The sequence below is a fragment of the Miniopterus schreibersii genome (assembly GCF_964146895.1).
Source record: "Miniopterus schreibersii genome assembly, chromosome: 3".
Taxonomy (NCBI): Eukaryota; Metazoa; Chordata; class Mammalia; order Chiroptera; family Miniopteridae; genus Miniopterus; species Miniopterus schreibersii.
Genome location: NC_138103.1, coordinates 28,084,684 through 28,102,136, shown reverse-complemented (window position 1 = coordinate 28,102,136; position 17,453 = coordinate 28,084,684). Strand labels below are relative to the sequence as shown.

Below are 17,453 nucleotides of genomic sequence, written 5' to 3'. Positions count from 1 at the left end.
TTGAAACCTGATCTAGAAAACCAATCAGATTCAGGTTTGATTTTTCTGCACAACTACTTCATAAGAGACGTTGTATTTGATTCCTTTTTTATGGCAGCCAACTTGTACTAGTTAGGACACCTTTGGCTGGAAACCCCAGGTCAAACTGGCTTAAGCAATAAGAAAAGCTACTTCTATCGTAGCCAGAGATATAGGGAACGCCCAGGGGCCCCAGGGAGGTGACAGTTACTGGACAGAACTGTTTCCATGGCTCCAGGTTCCTCCCTTCCAGACTGATGTTTCATCATTGGCCTCACTGTGTAATGCCTACATTACAGGCTTCTTATGTGGATCACAGGGACAGTGTCACGTCTCTTACAGATGAGAGTGAGAGGTGGTAAGTGACTTGCCCAAGGTTCCTCATTAAGCAGCAGGGCCAGTGCTCTCGCTCTCTTCTTTACCTGCTCTTTACTTGTCTTGGCACAGATAACCTTTAATGGAGCCCGGGTAGGGGAGGGAGAAGGAAGGACTGTCTGTTCTTCCCTGTCTGCTGCAGACCTTGAGAGAGCCACAATAAATACTGTTTGTTTGATATAGCACTTGGCTTTTGGTCTCAGAAGGAGGAAGAGCTAGAACAGGTGTGGCAAGACCAGAGAGCCTGCTGCACCACAGTGGAAGGTGGGGTGGGACAAAGCCCCAGGGCCTGGCAGTGGGTTTCAGGGCTGTGGACTGTAAAGAAACACAGGAACTTTCTCAGGATGCAGACATCTCCCTCATGTTTCCAGGTGCCTGCCTGGCTGAATACACCAACATACTAACAATACTTACTCTCCTTAATTAAGGTCCTCCTGTGTGCCTAGCATTGTGCCAGGCACTCTTCATGCACACAGGCATGCTTTCATCCCACAAGCTGGTGCTGGTCTGCACTGGGTGCTCCAGACAGAAACTCAGGACAGTTCCCCTGACCTTGGAAGATGACCTTCTGGAGGGGAAATCTGACAAGAAACAAAACAACAACATAGCGTAGTATATGCTGTGATGGGGTGAGAGTAGGCTGCATGGGAACCCGGAATATGACTCAGCTAATCCTCAACACAGCCCAATGCTATTATATCCATTTAGTAGATGAGAAAACCGAGGCTCAGAGGAGTGAGTTGCCCTGCTTTCCTAGTCAGTTTGGTTCTAATTTTCTTCTGCAGGGGGTGATAAGGCTAAAAATGGGGGTGAAACGATGAGCTGGGGAGGCCCTCATGAGTCATCTGGTCCAAGCCCCTTATTGAAATAACGGGGAAACTGAGAGCCAGAAGGGGAAGAGAATTGCTCAGGCACCCGGGAAAAGGGGCAGATCTAGAAAGCAGCTAACTCCCAGTCCAGTGTGTTCCTTGACATCAAATGCCTTTCTCTTCTCCACCCATCTGAAGATTTCCTGGGGCCCCCTCATGTAGAACCCTCAACTTGTGCTGAAAATTCCACCAACTCTGTTTAGATCCCAAACTCAAGAAAGAATAAGAGGAGGATGAGTTCGGACAGACCCCGAAGCCAGGCAAGGATGTCTGTGCCTGTTGGGGGGGGGGTGATGTAAAATAGAGTAGGGCACCTCACTACCCCCAAGGAGGCCCCAGTGTAGCCCAGTCTTGGGGAGAGACCAGGGAGCCAGAGGAGGGTCTGAAGCCCTGAGTCCTTCCCACCCCACCCCACCCCACCCCACCCACCCCACCCCACCCCACCCCACCCAAGGATCCAACCTATGTCCCTTCTCTGCCACATCCTTCTGGCTTGGCCGTGCTGGGGGTGGGCTGGCTGGCTCTGGGCCTGAGGCTGCAGATCTACCACAGGCAGTGTTGTGTCCAGGCTGCTCTCTTGAAGCTAGCGGTAAATGAGTAAACTTGCTCCTGCCTGCAAGGTTCTCTGGGACAAAGAAGCCACCTGGTACCCTTCAGTTCTGGCTTGGCCCAACCTAGATCCTTGGCCAGAGACTATGGGGATGAAGTCAGATGCAACCACTTGGTTCTCTACCCACCCCCCAAATCCCATTCCAGAGAGGTCCAGAGAACCTTTCTTCTCTCAGTTCCCTCCCTGTCACCTGTTGCTCAGCCTCTCTCTCTGATCCTTCCCCTCACTGAGGCCCCCCCACTGAGCCCCTCTGCCTTTTCTGAGCCTACATCTCCTCTCCAGCTCTCCCTAGAACCCCTCTCCATAATTTGTCTCCTTCATCTTCATAGCCAGTCACTCTCCCTATTTCCTTCCCCTCAGGTTAGAAGAGCGGTTCCCAAGGGGGAACTGGTTGGAGAGAGCAATGACAACCCCAAGTCCTTTCCTGAATCTCACAGAGGATGACCTGAAGCTAGGGTACTCTTGCTATTGATAGTAACCTACTTCCTCTTCCTTGGATCATACAGAGTGACAACAGGGTCAGTCAGTGTTCCTTAACCAGAGGAGAATTTGGGGGGAGCTAAGTGGAGTCTTCTACTGAAAAATCAGACTGCCACCGGAACTTTTTGCTTTAGCTTTGCTTCAGGCAAAGAAGTTCGAGATACAATAACTTTGAAACAATTTCAAGACTCCCCAACCTTAAATACCTGTCCCGTGCCCCTCACTCCCCCTCAAGTTGCTAACTTGGCCCCGATTCCCGTTATAAGCAAACCTCTTGCATGCAGGGCCTACATGTTCTGCTTTTGCTTCTCTTCTCCCACTCACTTTTCTGTCCTCTGCGTCTGCCCCCACGCCTCTTGCTAAGGCCACCAGTGATCACCTCACTGCTTTTGATCTCACAGCTCCTCCTCAGGTCTCATCTTGCCTGACCACTTCTGCAGCCTTGGACACTGTGGCCAATGCCCGCCTTCTTGAAACTCTTCCTCCCTTTGGTTTTTAGACTGACCTAATCCACTCCCTGGTTTCGGTTCCCTTCTGTAAGCTAACAATAGCCAAGTTTACCACTCCTGAGTTCCAGAGCTCTCTATGTGCCCAGCCACTTCCTGGACACCTCTGCCCGGAGGTCCTACAGACTCGCCAAACTGTATACTCAAACCTGAACCCATCATCTCCCCCCAGTAATCTGGTCTCCTATTTTGGCAAATGGCACCACCATCCAATTAATGAACTAGGGGGGGGAAATTGGGGCTCTCCTAGTTCTGCCCTCTTCCCCACCCTGCATACCCAGATGGTTCCAAGCCCTGCTCATCTTGTTTCCTTAACAGCCCCATCAGGCCCTGCTTCCAGCCCTGCTGTCCCTGCTTTATTTCTGACCTGCATCACTTCATACTGGGATGGCTACATAGTCTCTTAGATGGTCTCTCACCTTCATTGGCCTCCCTGAATCCCAGCTCTGCAGGGCCTGCTGGAGAGGTTATTTTAGAACATATCTCTGACAAGGTGAGTCCCTTCCATGATTCCCGTAACACCAGAGTAAGATCCAAAGTCTGTCCTTCCACCCAGGAGACTCTCCATGCCTTCATCTTCTCTGAGCCCCTGGGCCTCATCGCCACTTCCTTTCTCACCTTGCTATCTATCCAGCCATGTGGAATTTCTTTTTCCTGGCTCTGGGCACAGGCTCCCTTTCCCAATGCCTGAACCTCCTGCACCTTCTCCAAGATGCCAGTGCTTCTGAGTCCTCCTTGGGGTATTCCAGAAAGAAAAGAGGCCCCCTCTCTCACCTCTCCCCCCAGGTGAGAAGATTCTGCCCAGTATTACTTTTGGTTAAAAACAAAACAAAACACAATAGGTCTTTGTGTTCTCCTTTTCCAAATATGAAATCATAGCATTGAATGTGGTCTTTCATGCAGCGCAGGGGAGATTACGGTGTGCAGCCACGCTGTGGAAAACTGATGCCTCAAGCACAAACCCAAATGTCACAGCCTGGAGAAGAGGGTCCCTGACACCCTCCCCCCTCTCCCCTCCCCCACGACTCTCTGCCACAACCTGCTGGAAGTGCCCACACCTGCCTCTCTAAGGTTGTACCTTTATTGTCTGAATCCCAGTGAGTAGGCCAAATGACCGCCAGCCCCCAGTGCCGTTTACAACCTCACTTTCTCGGTTACTGAACCTTTCTTCCTCTCTAGGCTTCATCCCCAGCAGCATCCAGCCAAGGCCAACCCTTTCAGGTAGCTGGAGACCTGTCTGCGGCACTCAGGACAAGCAGGCGCGCAGGCAACTGCAAAACGAAAGGCTTTTATTGAAGAATATCAAGTGGCCCCTTTCAGGGCTGCCAATGCCTGCCCAACACGGGCTTTGGGGCCTGGGCCCGAGGGGGTGGGCGAGGGGGCGGGAAAGTAGCCCTGGCCGCCCCACTCGGCGCTCCAGAGGGGGAGGTTTCATTGTCTTTGCGGGCTGCTCCCCAGGCTTGGGCCCCGCTGCGTGTCCCCGGAGGGGTGGCAGCCGGGGAAGAGGGCGGCGGGCGGGCCCCGCCCAGTCCAGCGACAGGGCTGCCCGACGCCCGGGCCGGGCGGGTTTCCCACGCAAGGCTGCGCGCCGCGCGGTGGGCGCTCCAGCGCGAGGGCGGAGGGCGCGCGGTGCTCAGACGTAGTCCTTGCGGTCGTAGGCTGTGCCGGTGCCCGTGCCTGGCCCAGCCGAGCGCGGCGCCGAGTAGAGGATCTTGGTGGGCACGTATTTCTTCTCCTGCGGCGGGCACGAGCAGCACAGCAGCGCGCCCCCCAGCAGCTGCAGCGCCGCGGCCGCCCAGCCCACGTACAGGCCAGAGCCGATCTCGCGCTTCTGCGAATCGGGCACCAGGGGGTTGTAGAAATCCTGGACGATGGTGTTGGCCGACCAGGACACCGGCACGAGGGTGAGCAGGGCGGCCAGCAGGAAGAGCACGCCCGCCACGATGGTGATCTTTGCCTTGGCGGTGTCGTCCTGCACGCAGTTGGTGCACTGGGCGCCCACGAGCGCCACGAGGAGCCCAAAAGCGCCCAGGAGGATGGCGACCACTATGAGGGCGCGGGCCGCCTGCAGGTCCTGCGGCAGCGCCAGCAGCGAGTCGTACACCTTGCACTGCATCTGGCCGGTGCTCTGCACCACGCAGTTCATCCACAGGCCCTCCCAGGTGATCTGTGCGGTGATGATGCTGCTGCCGATGAAGGCCGTCACCCGCCACATGGGCAGCGCGCAGCACACGATGGTGCCCAGCCAGCCCAGCACGGCCAGCGCGGTGCCCGTGATCTCCAGGCCCATGGACATGGCTGCCGCTCCAAGCCCGGCTGTGCCGGGGGGCTCCGGGGGCGGGACGACGAGGGGCCGCGGCCGCTGGGCCTGGGCAGGAACTGCGGCAAGCCGACTAAGGGACGCCCCGACGGACGGACGGACGGACGAATCGCGCGCTCGCTAACGGCTCCTCTCCGCGGGCTCGAGCGCGGCCGCGTCGGCACCTGCCTGAGGCTTGTGGGCGGGCGGCGGCGGCTGAACTGGCCCCGAGTTGGGGCCGATTGGTCTTAGATCCGAGCTCAGGCTTGGGCGGGGGCGGAGGGGCGGAGTCGCGTTCTCCCGGACCTGGGGACAGTGACGTGGCCCCTCTTTCCACCTTCACCGAACTCCGGCGGAGGGAGGACTCCGCGGGGAGCGCAGCGCGGGGCGGCGGGTGCCGAGCCGAGAGGGGGCGGGGCCTGGGCTTGGGCCCCGGCCTCTCCGGGGCCCCCGCTGCTTGGAAACGAATGCCCCTAGTCCGTCCGGGATGGGGTGCAGGTCACGGTCTGTTTCACTGGCTCCCTGGCCCCTCATTTTCGACGCCGTTGGCACAGGCGGCGTGGTGAAGGGGGCGCTGCCTGCTCGCTGCCCGCGACCCCCGGGGACTGGAAGGGCGGCGTGGGCGTGGCCGCGGCCGTTCCCCGCGGGGAGCTGAGCACCTGCTCCTCTGCCCCTCGGGCCTCTAAGCGGCACCCGTCGCGCCAGATCCCGGCCTGATTCAGGCCCAGGGGGTTGCCAGCCCTAGAGGTCTGGACTATGTAGCCCGAGACCACCCGCAAAGGCACCCAGGAGATGCCCCCGAGCCAGTCCTGAACTAAAATTCTCCTCCAGCCCCGCTGCAGCTCCCTCAGCTCTTATCCGTCTCAACGATTCTGGATCCCTTTAGCTGAGATGCCCCCCCCCCCAAGTCTCCCTCCTCCTATTGAGTTCCCTCCTCTCTCTGGGCCCCGAGTCAGTGCCCGGACCCACCCTAATGAAATGGTGGTGAAAGAGCTCTGATGCGGCCCAAAGTGGGAAGTCAGAGACGTTGCCTGCAGTGTCCTTGCTCCCGCAGCTGGGCCATCCCTCACCCTGCTTAGAGCCCTTCGGGGTTGGCCTCCAAGGTCTGCCTGGCCTGCCCCTCCCCCACCTCCTCGCCCCGCCCCGCCCCGCTCCCGCGCTCGGGTCTCCTGGCGGTTCCTCTCCCTTGCCCCAGGCTCCCTCCTCCGGCCCCCTGTGCTTGCGACGATGGGACACGTGCAGATATCCTCAAGGTTCACTCCTACCTTTCAGGTTTTTTGCTCCCTGCAAGGCCTTCTTCCTTCCCTGACTACACTGTTTAAAATTACAACTACTCACCCCACAGTGTCCTGCCCTCTTTCCACACCTTATATGCGCCTTAGATTTTAACACCACCTGCCATACTCTGTATTCCTCTTACTTATTTTTCGTTCTCTCTCTCTGCTCCAGTATGTCAGCTCTATTGGGACAGCCAGAAGGTCCCCAAACGGGTGAGGACTTCTGCTGGTTTTATTCACCGCAGCATCTCCAGTGCCTAGAACAGTGCTGGGCGCTCAAGAGGATGTTTGTTTCATGACTTGAATGAAGGGAATTGCTTTCTTGTGTTCTTGCAACTTTCCTGCCTGGGCCCTCCTACCGGCATAAACGACTGATAATGGGACACTACTGTGTTACCTGAATCAGAGAGCTTTGTAATCTAGTAGGAACCAAGCACACCTCCAAGCTAGATAAGAAACCTCACAGAGCACTGGCCTGCGTGGCTCAGTGGTTAGAGCGCTGGCCTGCACACCAAAGGGGCCCAGGTTCGATTGCTGGTCAAGGCAACCAATTGATGATATTTCTCTCTCTCTCTCTTTCCCTCTCTCCCTCTCGCCCTCCCTCTCTATCTAAAAATCAATGGAAAAAATATCTTCAGGTTAGGATTATCAACAACAACAATAGAAACCTCATTGAGCTGGACCTAGGGGATTTTCTGGTTTTCTCCACATCTTTCAAATCACAGGCATATAGCCTGTGTTCTTTTTCATAAGTGCCCAAGCCCTGGGGTGATACAAGGGTAAGGTAAGTAGGGCCAGAGCCTAGGAAACCAGGGTCCTACTTCTTGCAGGGGCAAAGGTCTTGGGTGGGGCCTATTGGAGCTGGGTTGGGCAGGGCTGGGAGTGCCCAGCCAGAGGGCCTAGCTGGTGCAGGGTGGGGGCTGCCCTGGAGGAAGTTCGTGGAGCCTAGGTCGGTTTCAGTGGACTGCTGGCTGCTGGTTTCCTGGTTACTGGGGGTGGCTTTGGCCCAGAAGGGAGACAGAGCCCTCAGGCAGTGTGACTGGGCTTAGTGGAGGGCTGAGTTCAGGTCCTTTGGCTAGAGAGTGGGTTCCCTGCTGTTGTGTCTGGGTGGGGTGCTATGAGGCTGGGGAAAGTCATGTCACCTCTCTTAGGCTCAGTTTCCTCTAAACTGAGGACAATGATGTCTATATGACCCACCTCAAAGGGTATAATGAGAATAGAGGTAATGTGAGGTTATTATAAACCAGAGAACAACCAGGTCAAAACATACAAATGTGCAGGGAAATTGTGTACAGAATGTGTGGGGTTTAGTTGGGCAGATCTGAGTTTGAGCTGTCTTTACTCTCACCAGTCATGCGACCTTGAGAAATTCCTTTTCCACCTTCAGCCTCTGTTTCCTCAGGTGTGCAGAGGGGTACGTTCTGATTGCCAGGGTCAGGGAGGGGGGCAGGCAGAAAGAGGCGCCTTGTTGCTGAGCCTGAGTGAGGTGGACCTGCTGGGCAGGGCTGTGAGGAGATGAGAACAGAAAGCTTCATGACCCGAGGCCAAACTTCAGGGACTCTGCAAATAAGACTTTGGCTCTGGGCAAAACAGCTCCAATTAGCTTTTTGCTTAATATCTACCATGGCTCTTACAACCCAATAATAAAAAGACCAATAACCCAATTAGAAAACTGTCAGAGAATCTAAATAGGCATTGAGAATAGACAAAGAAGATATACAAATGGCCAAAAAGCACATGGAAAGATGTCTGACGCCATGAGTCATTAGAGGAATGCAAAGCAAACTACACAGAGATACAACTTCTCATTCATGAGCATGAGAATCAAAAAGAGGATGTGGAGAAATTGGAACCATCTATGATTCTGGTGGGAATGTAAAGTACTACAGTTGCTTTTGAAAACAGTCTGTTCCTCAAAATGTAGAATTCCACATGACCCAGCAATTCTACTACTTACCCAAGAGAAGTGGAAACCTGTTCACACAAAAAAATATTTGTACAAAACTTCCATAGAAGCATTATGCGTAATAGCCAACAAGTGGAAACATCCTAAACGTCAGCTGCTGAATGGATAAACAAAAGCAATATGCATATCTTTACAATGGAGTATTTTATTTAGCCATATAAAGGAATAAGTTCTCATACATACAACATTGTGGCTGAACCTTGAAAATATTATGGTCAGTGAGAGATACCAGTTGCAAGGAATGACATATTGTATGATTACATTTATAGCAGCTATCCAGAGTGCGAAAACCTACAGAGACAGAAAGTAGATGAGTGTTTGCCTGGGGCTGGGGTGTGGGTGTTCAGAGGAAATGGGGACTGACTGCTAATGGGTACAGGGTTTCTTTTGGGGGTGATGAAAATGTCCTACAATTAATTGTGCTGATGGTTGCATAACTATGAATATACTAAAAAACCATTCAATAGTACAATTTAAACTGGTGAGTCGTATGATATGTAAATTATATCTTGATAAAGCTTTTAAAATAAAAGCCACTAGGGTGCTTGCGCCCTGCAGCGCTGTGGTGAGTGAGTGCCCGTCTCCCAGAGGGTGCGAATGAGGAAGGGATGAGGCTGCCTTTGAATGGAGAGTGCTATGAGGGGGTGGGCGGAGGGTGAGGCTCAGGGCTCTAGGCATGATGCACATGAACATGTGTGAGCATGCGTACACACACACACACACACACACACATCCCTACACACATACACATTCACATTCCTGAGCCTCTTATACAGAAACAGCAGCATGACCCAAGGTGGGTCAGATGCTCCAGGAACGGACCCCTGCAGTGGGTGCTGAGTGACAGTAGGAAAGGGAGTTCTGCAGCTGCTTTGGTCCAAGAGAGCTTCCCATTGGAAGTTGGGCAGGAGTTGGCGGAGAAGGAGTTACCTGGTGGAGGTGACAAGGTGTGTTTGGGTAGAATGTTGTGCATGTGTGTGCGTGTGATTCCAAGGAGCAAAGGGCTAAGAAAAGAGGAGTCGAGAGAAGAGTGCTCATAAAGGAGATTGGCCTGTTTCCTATCTCCTGCCTAGCGTCCAACCCTCAAGCAGTAGCCATCAGGTTTTTGTGCAACATGTATTTATTTCTATGGGATAAATGCCTAAGAGTGCAAATTCTGGTTGTTGCATGTTTAGCTTTTTGAAAAACTACCATTCTGTTCTTCCGAGTTGCTCCCAGCAAGGCCTTCCCATTTTGCGTACCCACCAGCAGTGTGTGAGCAATCCAGGTTCTCTGCATCCTCACCAGCGTTTGGTATCATCACTGTATTTTACTTTCGTCACCCGTTAGGTGTGTAATGGTATCTCACTGTGTGTGTTTGTTTGTTTTTTGAATAATTTATTCATTTTAGAGAGAGAGAGAGAAACATTGATTTGTTGTTCCACTTATTTATGCAGTCATTGGTTGATTCTTGTATGTATGTGCCCTGACTGGGGATTGAACCAGCAACCTTGGCGTATCAGGCAGATGCTCTGACCAACTGAGCTTCCTGGCCAGGGCTCTCACTGTGGTTTTAATTTGCAGTTCCTTAGTGACTAATGATGTTAAACATCTTTGCCTGCACTAATTTACCATCTGTATATCTTCTTCATTGAAATGTCTCTTTATGCCTTTTGCCCATGTTCTAATTGTGTTTTTAATCCTCACCTGAGGAGATATAGATCTATATCTATATATTTAAAATATATCTTTATTGATTTCAGAGAGGAAGGGAGAGGGGGAGAGAGAGAGAGAAACATCAATGAGAGTCACTGATCGGCTGCCTCCTGCACGCCCCCTGCTGGGGATACTAGGGATCGAGCCCGAAACCTGGGCATGTGCCCTGACTGGGAATCGAACTGAGATCTTCTGTCTCCTAGGTCAATGTTCAACCGCTGAGCCACGCCCGGCTGGGCGAGGATTATTATATATTATTTTCTATTGCTTTTCAGAGACAGTGGAGAGAGAGAGGAGAGAAAGAGATTGACATGAGAGAGAGACATCGATTGGTTCTCTCCTGCATGCACCCCAACCAGGGCTGGGGATTGAGGAACAGGTCTTCCACGGAACAAAAACTTTTATTTTTAATGTTTTATTTTATGTTTATCTTGTATCCTGTGACTTTCCTGAACCCCATTATTTTGGGAGTTTTTTTTGTAGATTTCTTGGGATTTTCTACTGAGACAATCATAGTAATTCTTTTGGGTAGGTCTGCTTGTGACAAATTCTCTTAATTGTCCTTTTTCTATGAATGTCTTGATATTTTCTTTATTCTTGAAAAATATTTTTACTGACTATGGGATTCTAGGTTGTTTTCTTTCAGCACTTGAAAAATATTGTGCCATTTCCTTTTGGTTTCGTGGTATCTGATGATAAATTTTCTGTCATTCTAATTGTTTTCCCTTGTAGGTAAGATAGTATTTATCTATGGCTGCTTTTAAGGTTTTTTTCCCTTTAGTCTTTTGTTTTCAGAAATCTGATCATGATATTTCGTGATGTGCATTTCTTTGGATTTAATCAATTTGAGATTTGTTTAGCTTCTTGAATCTGTAGGTTTATGTTTCTTGCCAAATTTGGGGAGTTTTCAGCTGTTGTTTCTCCAAGTGCTTTTCTAGCTCTGCCTTCTTTACCCTCTCCTTCAGGGACTCTGATGACACAAATGTTAGATGTTTGATACAGTCCCACAGACTATATCGTCCCAGAGGTTACCTGAGGCTCTGTCATCACATCCCCCCCAAGATATCTTCCAGCTCACTCACTCTTTCCTCTGTCTTCTCCCTTCTGTTTTTTTTTTTTAATCCATCTATTTTTTCCTTTTTATTGAATTTATTGGGGTGACACTGGTTAACAAAATTATACAAGTTTCAGGTGCACAGTCCTACAACACATCATCTGTACACTGTATTGCATGTTTACCACTCTCCTTCCTTCTGCTCTTGAGTCATCTGTTGAGTTTTTTATTTCAGGTGTTTTTTTTTCAGTTCTAAACTTTCCATTGGTTCTCTTTTATATCTTTTATTGTTTTGCTAAACTTCTCTATTTTCCATTTGTTTCAATTGCATTCATAATTACTCCTGTAATCATTTTGATCATGGTTGGTTTAAAATTATCTTTGTTGGGCAATTCTGATATCTCTTCTATCTTGGTGTTGGCATCTATTTTCATTCATTTTGAAATCTTTCTGGTTCTTAGTATGATGAGATTTTCAGTTGAATCCTGGGCAGTTTTGTATTATGTTCCAAGAGTCTAAATCTTATTTAAACCTTTCGTTTGATGTTCACACTGTAGGAGAAGGGGGAGGGGCTTTCTTATATTACCAGGTAGAAGTAGAAGTTCTGTTTGGCCGTAATTGACACCTGGGGCAAGGAAGAAAGGCGGTTCCTTGTTATTGCTAAATAGGGGCGGGAGTTCCAGCTCCCCAGATGGTTTCCACTGATTGCATGGTTGGGGTGGCTTCCTCTGACACCAACCCAGTGGGGAGTGGGTGTGGTACCTTTTTATTACTGGTAGGTATAGAAGGCTAGACTCCCACACTGTCTCCACTGACACTGTGGGGGCAGGGGTTGTGACACCACCTCGGTGAGGGTGTTGGTGTGCTTTGTTACAGCCTCTTGAGGATGGAGTTCTAGGCTCCCCACCTGGCCTTTGTGGTGTGGGGTTGCGTGGGGCCATAGCTTTTTCTCTGGTGTTTGGCTAGAGAAGAGTGGTTATTGTCTGAAAGTTTTCTGTCTTTTTGGTTCTTTGGCTAGAGAAAACAGGTTTTTGTTGGGGCTTATTTTGTCTGTGCCCACTGGTGTCTCTTAGCTGCCTGCTTCTTTGTTCCAGGTCTGGGATGTATGAGGGAGCCTAAAGGTGGCCAGCAGGATGGCGATGATGATGACGGTGTCACGTGTCCTTGGGTCTAAAGGTCGCCTAGCTGGTCTGCCTTCTCTCCACTTTCAATCTTCTCTTGTTTGTTTTATCTATAAAGTCCAGGGGTTTTTGTTGTACTTGGCAGAAGGAATAGGGAATAAGTCCACCTTCTCAAAAGTGGAAGTCCCCCGCCTTTTGTCTTTCACTTGGCTCCTTATATGCATTTTCGTTTCCCATTTGGCCCCTGTAACCACTTGAGTTTGAGACCCCTGGCTTAACCTTTGTAGTTCAATGTTTTGGCGCTGGGTTCCCTACTCACAACCAAAATGAGAAACAGGAAAAGAAACTCAAGGGAATCTCAGCTGGCATTGGCTGGGGCTTCGGAGGGCAGGAGAGAGAGGAATGTGAGACCTTCGTCCCTGCCCCTCCGGGGTCTTGTATTCTCACCTCTCTAAGCCTCCCTCCCAGGGAATGGAGGGTAGTAGATGCTGTTGACTTCTAAGTTTATTTAAACCTTGAGGACCTTATCGTATCTTCACCCAAAGAGCACAAAGTTAAACAAAGCAGCTTTTGAGGCCCAAGGAGAAAGAAGTTGATTTAAGATAGGGCTCTATCAGAGGTTACTCAGCCCTTACGGCTTCCCTCCTTATCGCTGACCGAGGCCACGCTCCCCTGTTAGGGCAGGCCCGTGGCACCATGTGCCCTGACTCTGAGCTCCAACTCAAAGGAGCATCTTGCTTCTGGAGGGGCTCAAACATCTCTGTCCTATCAACAGTCTTGTGGGTGCTTTCTTCCCCAGTCAGCACAGTGCCTGTTCAATGGGCTTGTGACCATAGTAGTCACTGTGGCAGCAAAAGAGGCCATGCAAGGCTTTGTCTCACCAAGACTGACCTGAGTGCCTACTGGCAGCAAAATAGCACCAATCCCGAATCCAGTATAGCACTTCTTCCCTTAGGGACCAGACGGGCTAAAGTGACCCCATCACTCCAGCCCTTTTCTGTTGTGAGGTCATCAGCAATTTATCCATACCTCAGAAGATGCTTTTTTGGGATTTGAATTTAGTTTACTTGTGTATCATGCTCTGTGGGTACCACCATTCATCACCTTGCTAATGCTTCATTTGCTGTTCTGTGAATGTTGCAATATTGTTTCTGATCTAGAAGCTGCCTTACAGCAGGAAAAGTATGGGGTGATGTCCTGCTCTTCTCACGAACCCCACCACCTAGAAGCATCTGGCCTTGCAGGATGATGAAATGGCCTTTTGAAGATGGCCCTGGCTCCACCTGGAAACAAGTGTGGGAGGTTGCACTGCCGCCTTGCAGATGCTCTGACGCCTTGTGCTGCTTCTCCCGTAGGCGGAACGCATGTGCATTCAGACCTCTCCTCCTCTGGTCTGTTCAAGAGGGTTCAATAATTGTGCCAGATTTCCTCCTACCCCATCTCGCTTATCAGAAGGAGAATTGCTTTTTGAGGGAAAGACTATGAAGTGCTGAGATGGGCAGGAAGGGAACAGAGCTCTTCAAACAGGGGTAGAAGAGAGGTTTTATGGGCAGCTTCTAGATCTGATTAGCCAGTTGTGGGGTGGAAAGTGAGAAGAGAGGAGGGGAAAGGAGGCTCTCGTCTGTGTTGCAGTGGACCACATATTTTGATACCTTTGACATCTTTCTAAAGACAAAGGTGGGGTGGGGGGTTCCTATGCATTTCTAGATCATGCTTTGCGAATGTGACTGGGCTGCATTAGGCCTCTAGGATCTCAGTGTTATCTGTGGATCCAGGACCTGATAAACATTCACAGAAGACATTCCCCACCCCACCCCCTTCCTTCCAGTGGCGGGACCACCAAGGGCAGGAAGGCCCAGGGAGGAAGGCAAAGTCAGCCATGTGGGGGAGAGTGCGGGCCCAACGCTGAAATGTAGAGCGAAGGAGGGAAGGCATTCGCTGCGATCAGCGCAGGAACCAAGACAGCAGCCCACCTTCTTGCTGCTAGGCTGTAAAATGGTCCTGTTCACTTTGAACAGATTTGTTGTTGTTAATCTGCCCCAGAGGATATTTTTTCCATTGATTTTTAGAGAGAGTGGAAGAGAGGGGAAAAGGGAGGGAAGAGAAAGAGGAGGAGAGAGAGAGATGGATGTGAGAGACACATCAATTGGTTGCCTCCCACACACGCCCCAAAGAGGCCAGGGAACAAACCTGCAACCCAGGTATCTGCCCTTGACCGGGAATTGAACCTGCGACCCTTCAGTGGGCAGGGCGATGCTCTAACCACTGAACAACACCAGCCAGAAAAAAAACTAAAATTTTTTTAAAAGTTAAAAATTTTTTTTTAAATAATTTTGAGATATTTCAAACACATGGGAAAGTACAAAGAATAATATAAGAAAAGCCCATGGGACCCCACCACCTCCAATTGAACAGGTCTTATTCTGCTGAAGGCTCTTTGTACCTCTTCCCTTTCCCACTCACTTGCTTTCCTCCAGCCGACACTATCCTGAAGTTGACGTGTCATCTCCCTGTTCAGGTTTTTATAGTTTTGCTACTTAGGTATATATTTATTCACAATACATAGAACTATCTCGTGCATCAAACATTATTACATTTATTTATTACATTATTAATTATTCGACAATTTGCTTTTTTAATTGACCTTATGTTTTCAAAATGTATCCATGCTTATACAAGAAGCTGTTGTTCCTTTCCTGTGCCTACGGATAGTATTCCCTTGTATGAGCAGGGTGCAGCTTATCTCCATTCTCTTGATGAGCATTTGGATTGTTTACAACGGTTTTGCTCTTACAAATTAGATATGACGCATGTTCTTGTAAATGCCTCCAGGTGCATACGCGTGAGAGTTTCTCTAGAAGTGGAATTGCTGGATCATAGGGTATACACACCTTACTAGGTATTGCTAAATGATTCCCTAAAATTGTTGTTCTAATTGACACCCCCTCCAGCATGTTGGAGAGTTTCTATTGCTATACATCTCTGCCAACACTTGGTAGCACCAGGCTTTTTATTTTTTTTGTCATTCTGTGGGTGCCAAGTGGCATCTCATTCTTGTTTTTAATTTGCATGCTCTGATTATTAGTCACATTGAACATCTTTTCATTTGTTTATTGTTTATTTCAATGTTCTCTTCATGAGCTTCTTCTTGATGGCATTTGCCTGATTTTCTATTGGGGTGTTTGTCCTTTTGTTGTTGATTTATGGAACTTGTTTTTATGTTCTGAGTATCAATCATTTGTTGGTTATATGGGTTGCAAATATCTTCTCCAAGACTATGTATGGTTTATGTTTTACCATTTTTATGTTTTCGTTTGCCATGCAGTTTCTTTTTTTGAGACATAAAATGCATTCAGCCCCTGCCCAGGGAAGCCTCAGTCTGAAGCAGAAGTGCGTAGAAATCCCATATATCAGAAGCTGCCCAACAAGTCAGCAGACGCCACATACTGGGAGCTTTGGCCCTGTACACTGGTGCTAAACTGCACCGACAGAAATGTGGAGTCTGGGGCCTTCTTGGAGAGGTGATTTTGCAGCCAGCTTTTTGTTACATAGACACCTGCGCTGGGACACCAAGCTTTATGTGTGTTCTCTCAGACCCACCCTCCAGTAGGGAAATGTTGGGAGCAGGAGGCAGTGAAGGCAGGGTAGGGGCACCTCAGGTTCTTCGGTGATGAGAGTACCTGGCCCTAGGTTAAAACCCAACTTGTGCTTTCCTTCCTCAGCAGCGAGGCCACTGGGTATCCCCACCCCAGTTTGGCATCCCCTCCACCTCTGCTGCCTGTCTCCTTCCCTCTCTTTCCCCAAGGAACCTCTTAAGCTGGCCAGCTGAGAAGCAGAACTGGTTCTGGAGCCCGCGAGAGTGTGGGTGGCCCGCACCCGGGTCTGCCGTGCCCTGTGCAGGTCTTTGTGTTCGCTGCATGGTGTGCTTTGTGGTGGGCTTCTTGGTGGGCTGTCATCTTGGGGGGACTGTGTGCCGGCACCTGCAAGTGTCCGCGTGTGGGGGGTGTTTATTTCTGGATGAAGGTGGTTGTGTTTGGATTTAGTGCGCGGGTGTGTGTCTGTGTGGGTTTGTGCTTGTGTGAGAGGGTGTGTGTTTCTCGTCCAGGGTGTCCACAGTTCCAGGTGTGGTCTGATCCTCCAGTGGTGAGGTGAGAGCGGCCAGGGTAGGGTGGAGCTGTTGTCTCTTGGACTGGCCTGGTTGGCTGCTTTTGGGTAATTCCCAGGCTCTGAGGTGTCATGGAGCCTGGAAGAGAGGAGTGAGTCACTCCTCCCTCCCCACCAGCCTCAGAGAAACTTCTTCCCTGTCCCCAGGGCCAGGTTTCACCAGGAGCCATAAAGAGGCCCTGCCCAAGCTTCTTCCGCTTTCAGGTAGGTCTGCTGACACTGAGCCTGCAGACTGCCTTGGAGCTGTGCCAAGGGTGCTGCCCAGATGGGACCACGTCCCCACTGAAGCTAGGTGGCTTGAGATCGTTCCCCCAGCACTTTGCCTGGTCTAGGCTGGTCTGGGTCCTCAGCCCCCTCTGCCCACGCTGAGCATCTCCCTCTCTGAGTCTCCCCTCCCACCTCCCAGGCTCCCCTCTTTCTCCAGCCCTCACTCCCCTTGTTGAAGCCCCTCCCTTCACCGGGCCTCCCTCTGCGACTGTCCTTCCACTCTCCCTGCCTTGTCTCTTCACTACCCTCTCTTGCCCCCCGCTGAGGGGCCGTGGGAGGGTGTGGGTGCAATCAGAAGCAGGGGCTTGGGGAGGGATCTGTGCTGAGATGAGGCAAGTCTAGGGCAGGGTCTGGGAGGCAGCCAGCTTGTCTTTGGCCGGGCTGTCGCCCTCTTCCCGGGCCTGGGCAGGCCTGGCTGTGACTGAGGGGGATGCCCGGGAGGAGGAAGAGTAGAAGGCCGCCACTCTGGAATTGTCACTACCCCAGGGGCTCCTGAGCAGCTCCTGTGTCTCCCTCTCCCCTTCCTTCTCCTCACACAAGCATGCACCATCTTCCTGCCCTCCTTCCTGCCCCTCTCTGTGGAGGGCCCAGAGGAACCCTGTCCCTCATTCCCAGGCTCTCAAGGAGGTGGATGGCCACCTCCCTGGCTCTGCCTCAGGGCCTCAGCCACACTTGCTGTGCCCTCTGCAGGCCCCCGAGAGAGCCCACCGCAGGCCTGCCCAGCAGGACCCCCGGTGGGGAGGACAGACCTC

The 17,453-nt window shown here is 51.0% G+C and overlaps 2 protein-coding genes across 2 annotated transcripts in view; one reads left to right on the top strand and one right to left on the bottom strand.

Moving 5' to 3' along the window:
- Positions 1–17,453, top strand: part of LIMK1 (LIM domain kinase 1) — a 317,283-nt gene that overhangs the window by 58,917 nt on the left and 240,913 nt on the right. The gene's annotated exons all lie outside the window — the stretch shown is intronic.
- Positions 4,134–5,383, bottom strand: CLDN3 (claudin 3). Its single transcript, XM_081132287.1, has one exon. It carries the CDS (start codon positions 5,152–5,154, stop codon positions 4,492–4,494), a length of 663 nt encoding a protein of 220 aa, XP_080988413.1. The 5' UTR covers positions 5,155–5,383; the 3' UTR covers positions 4,134–4,491.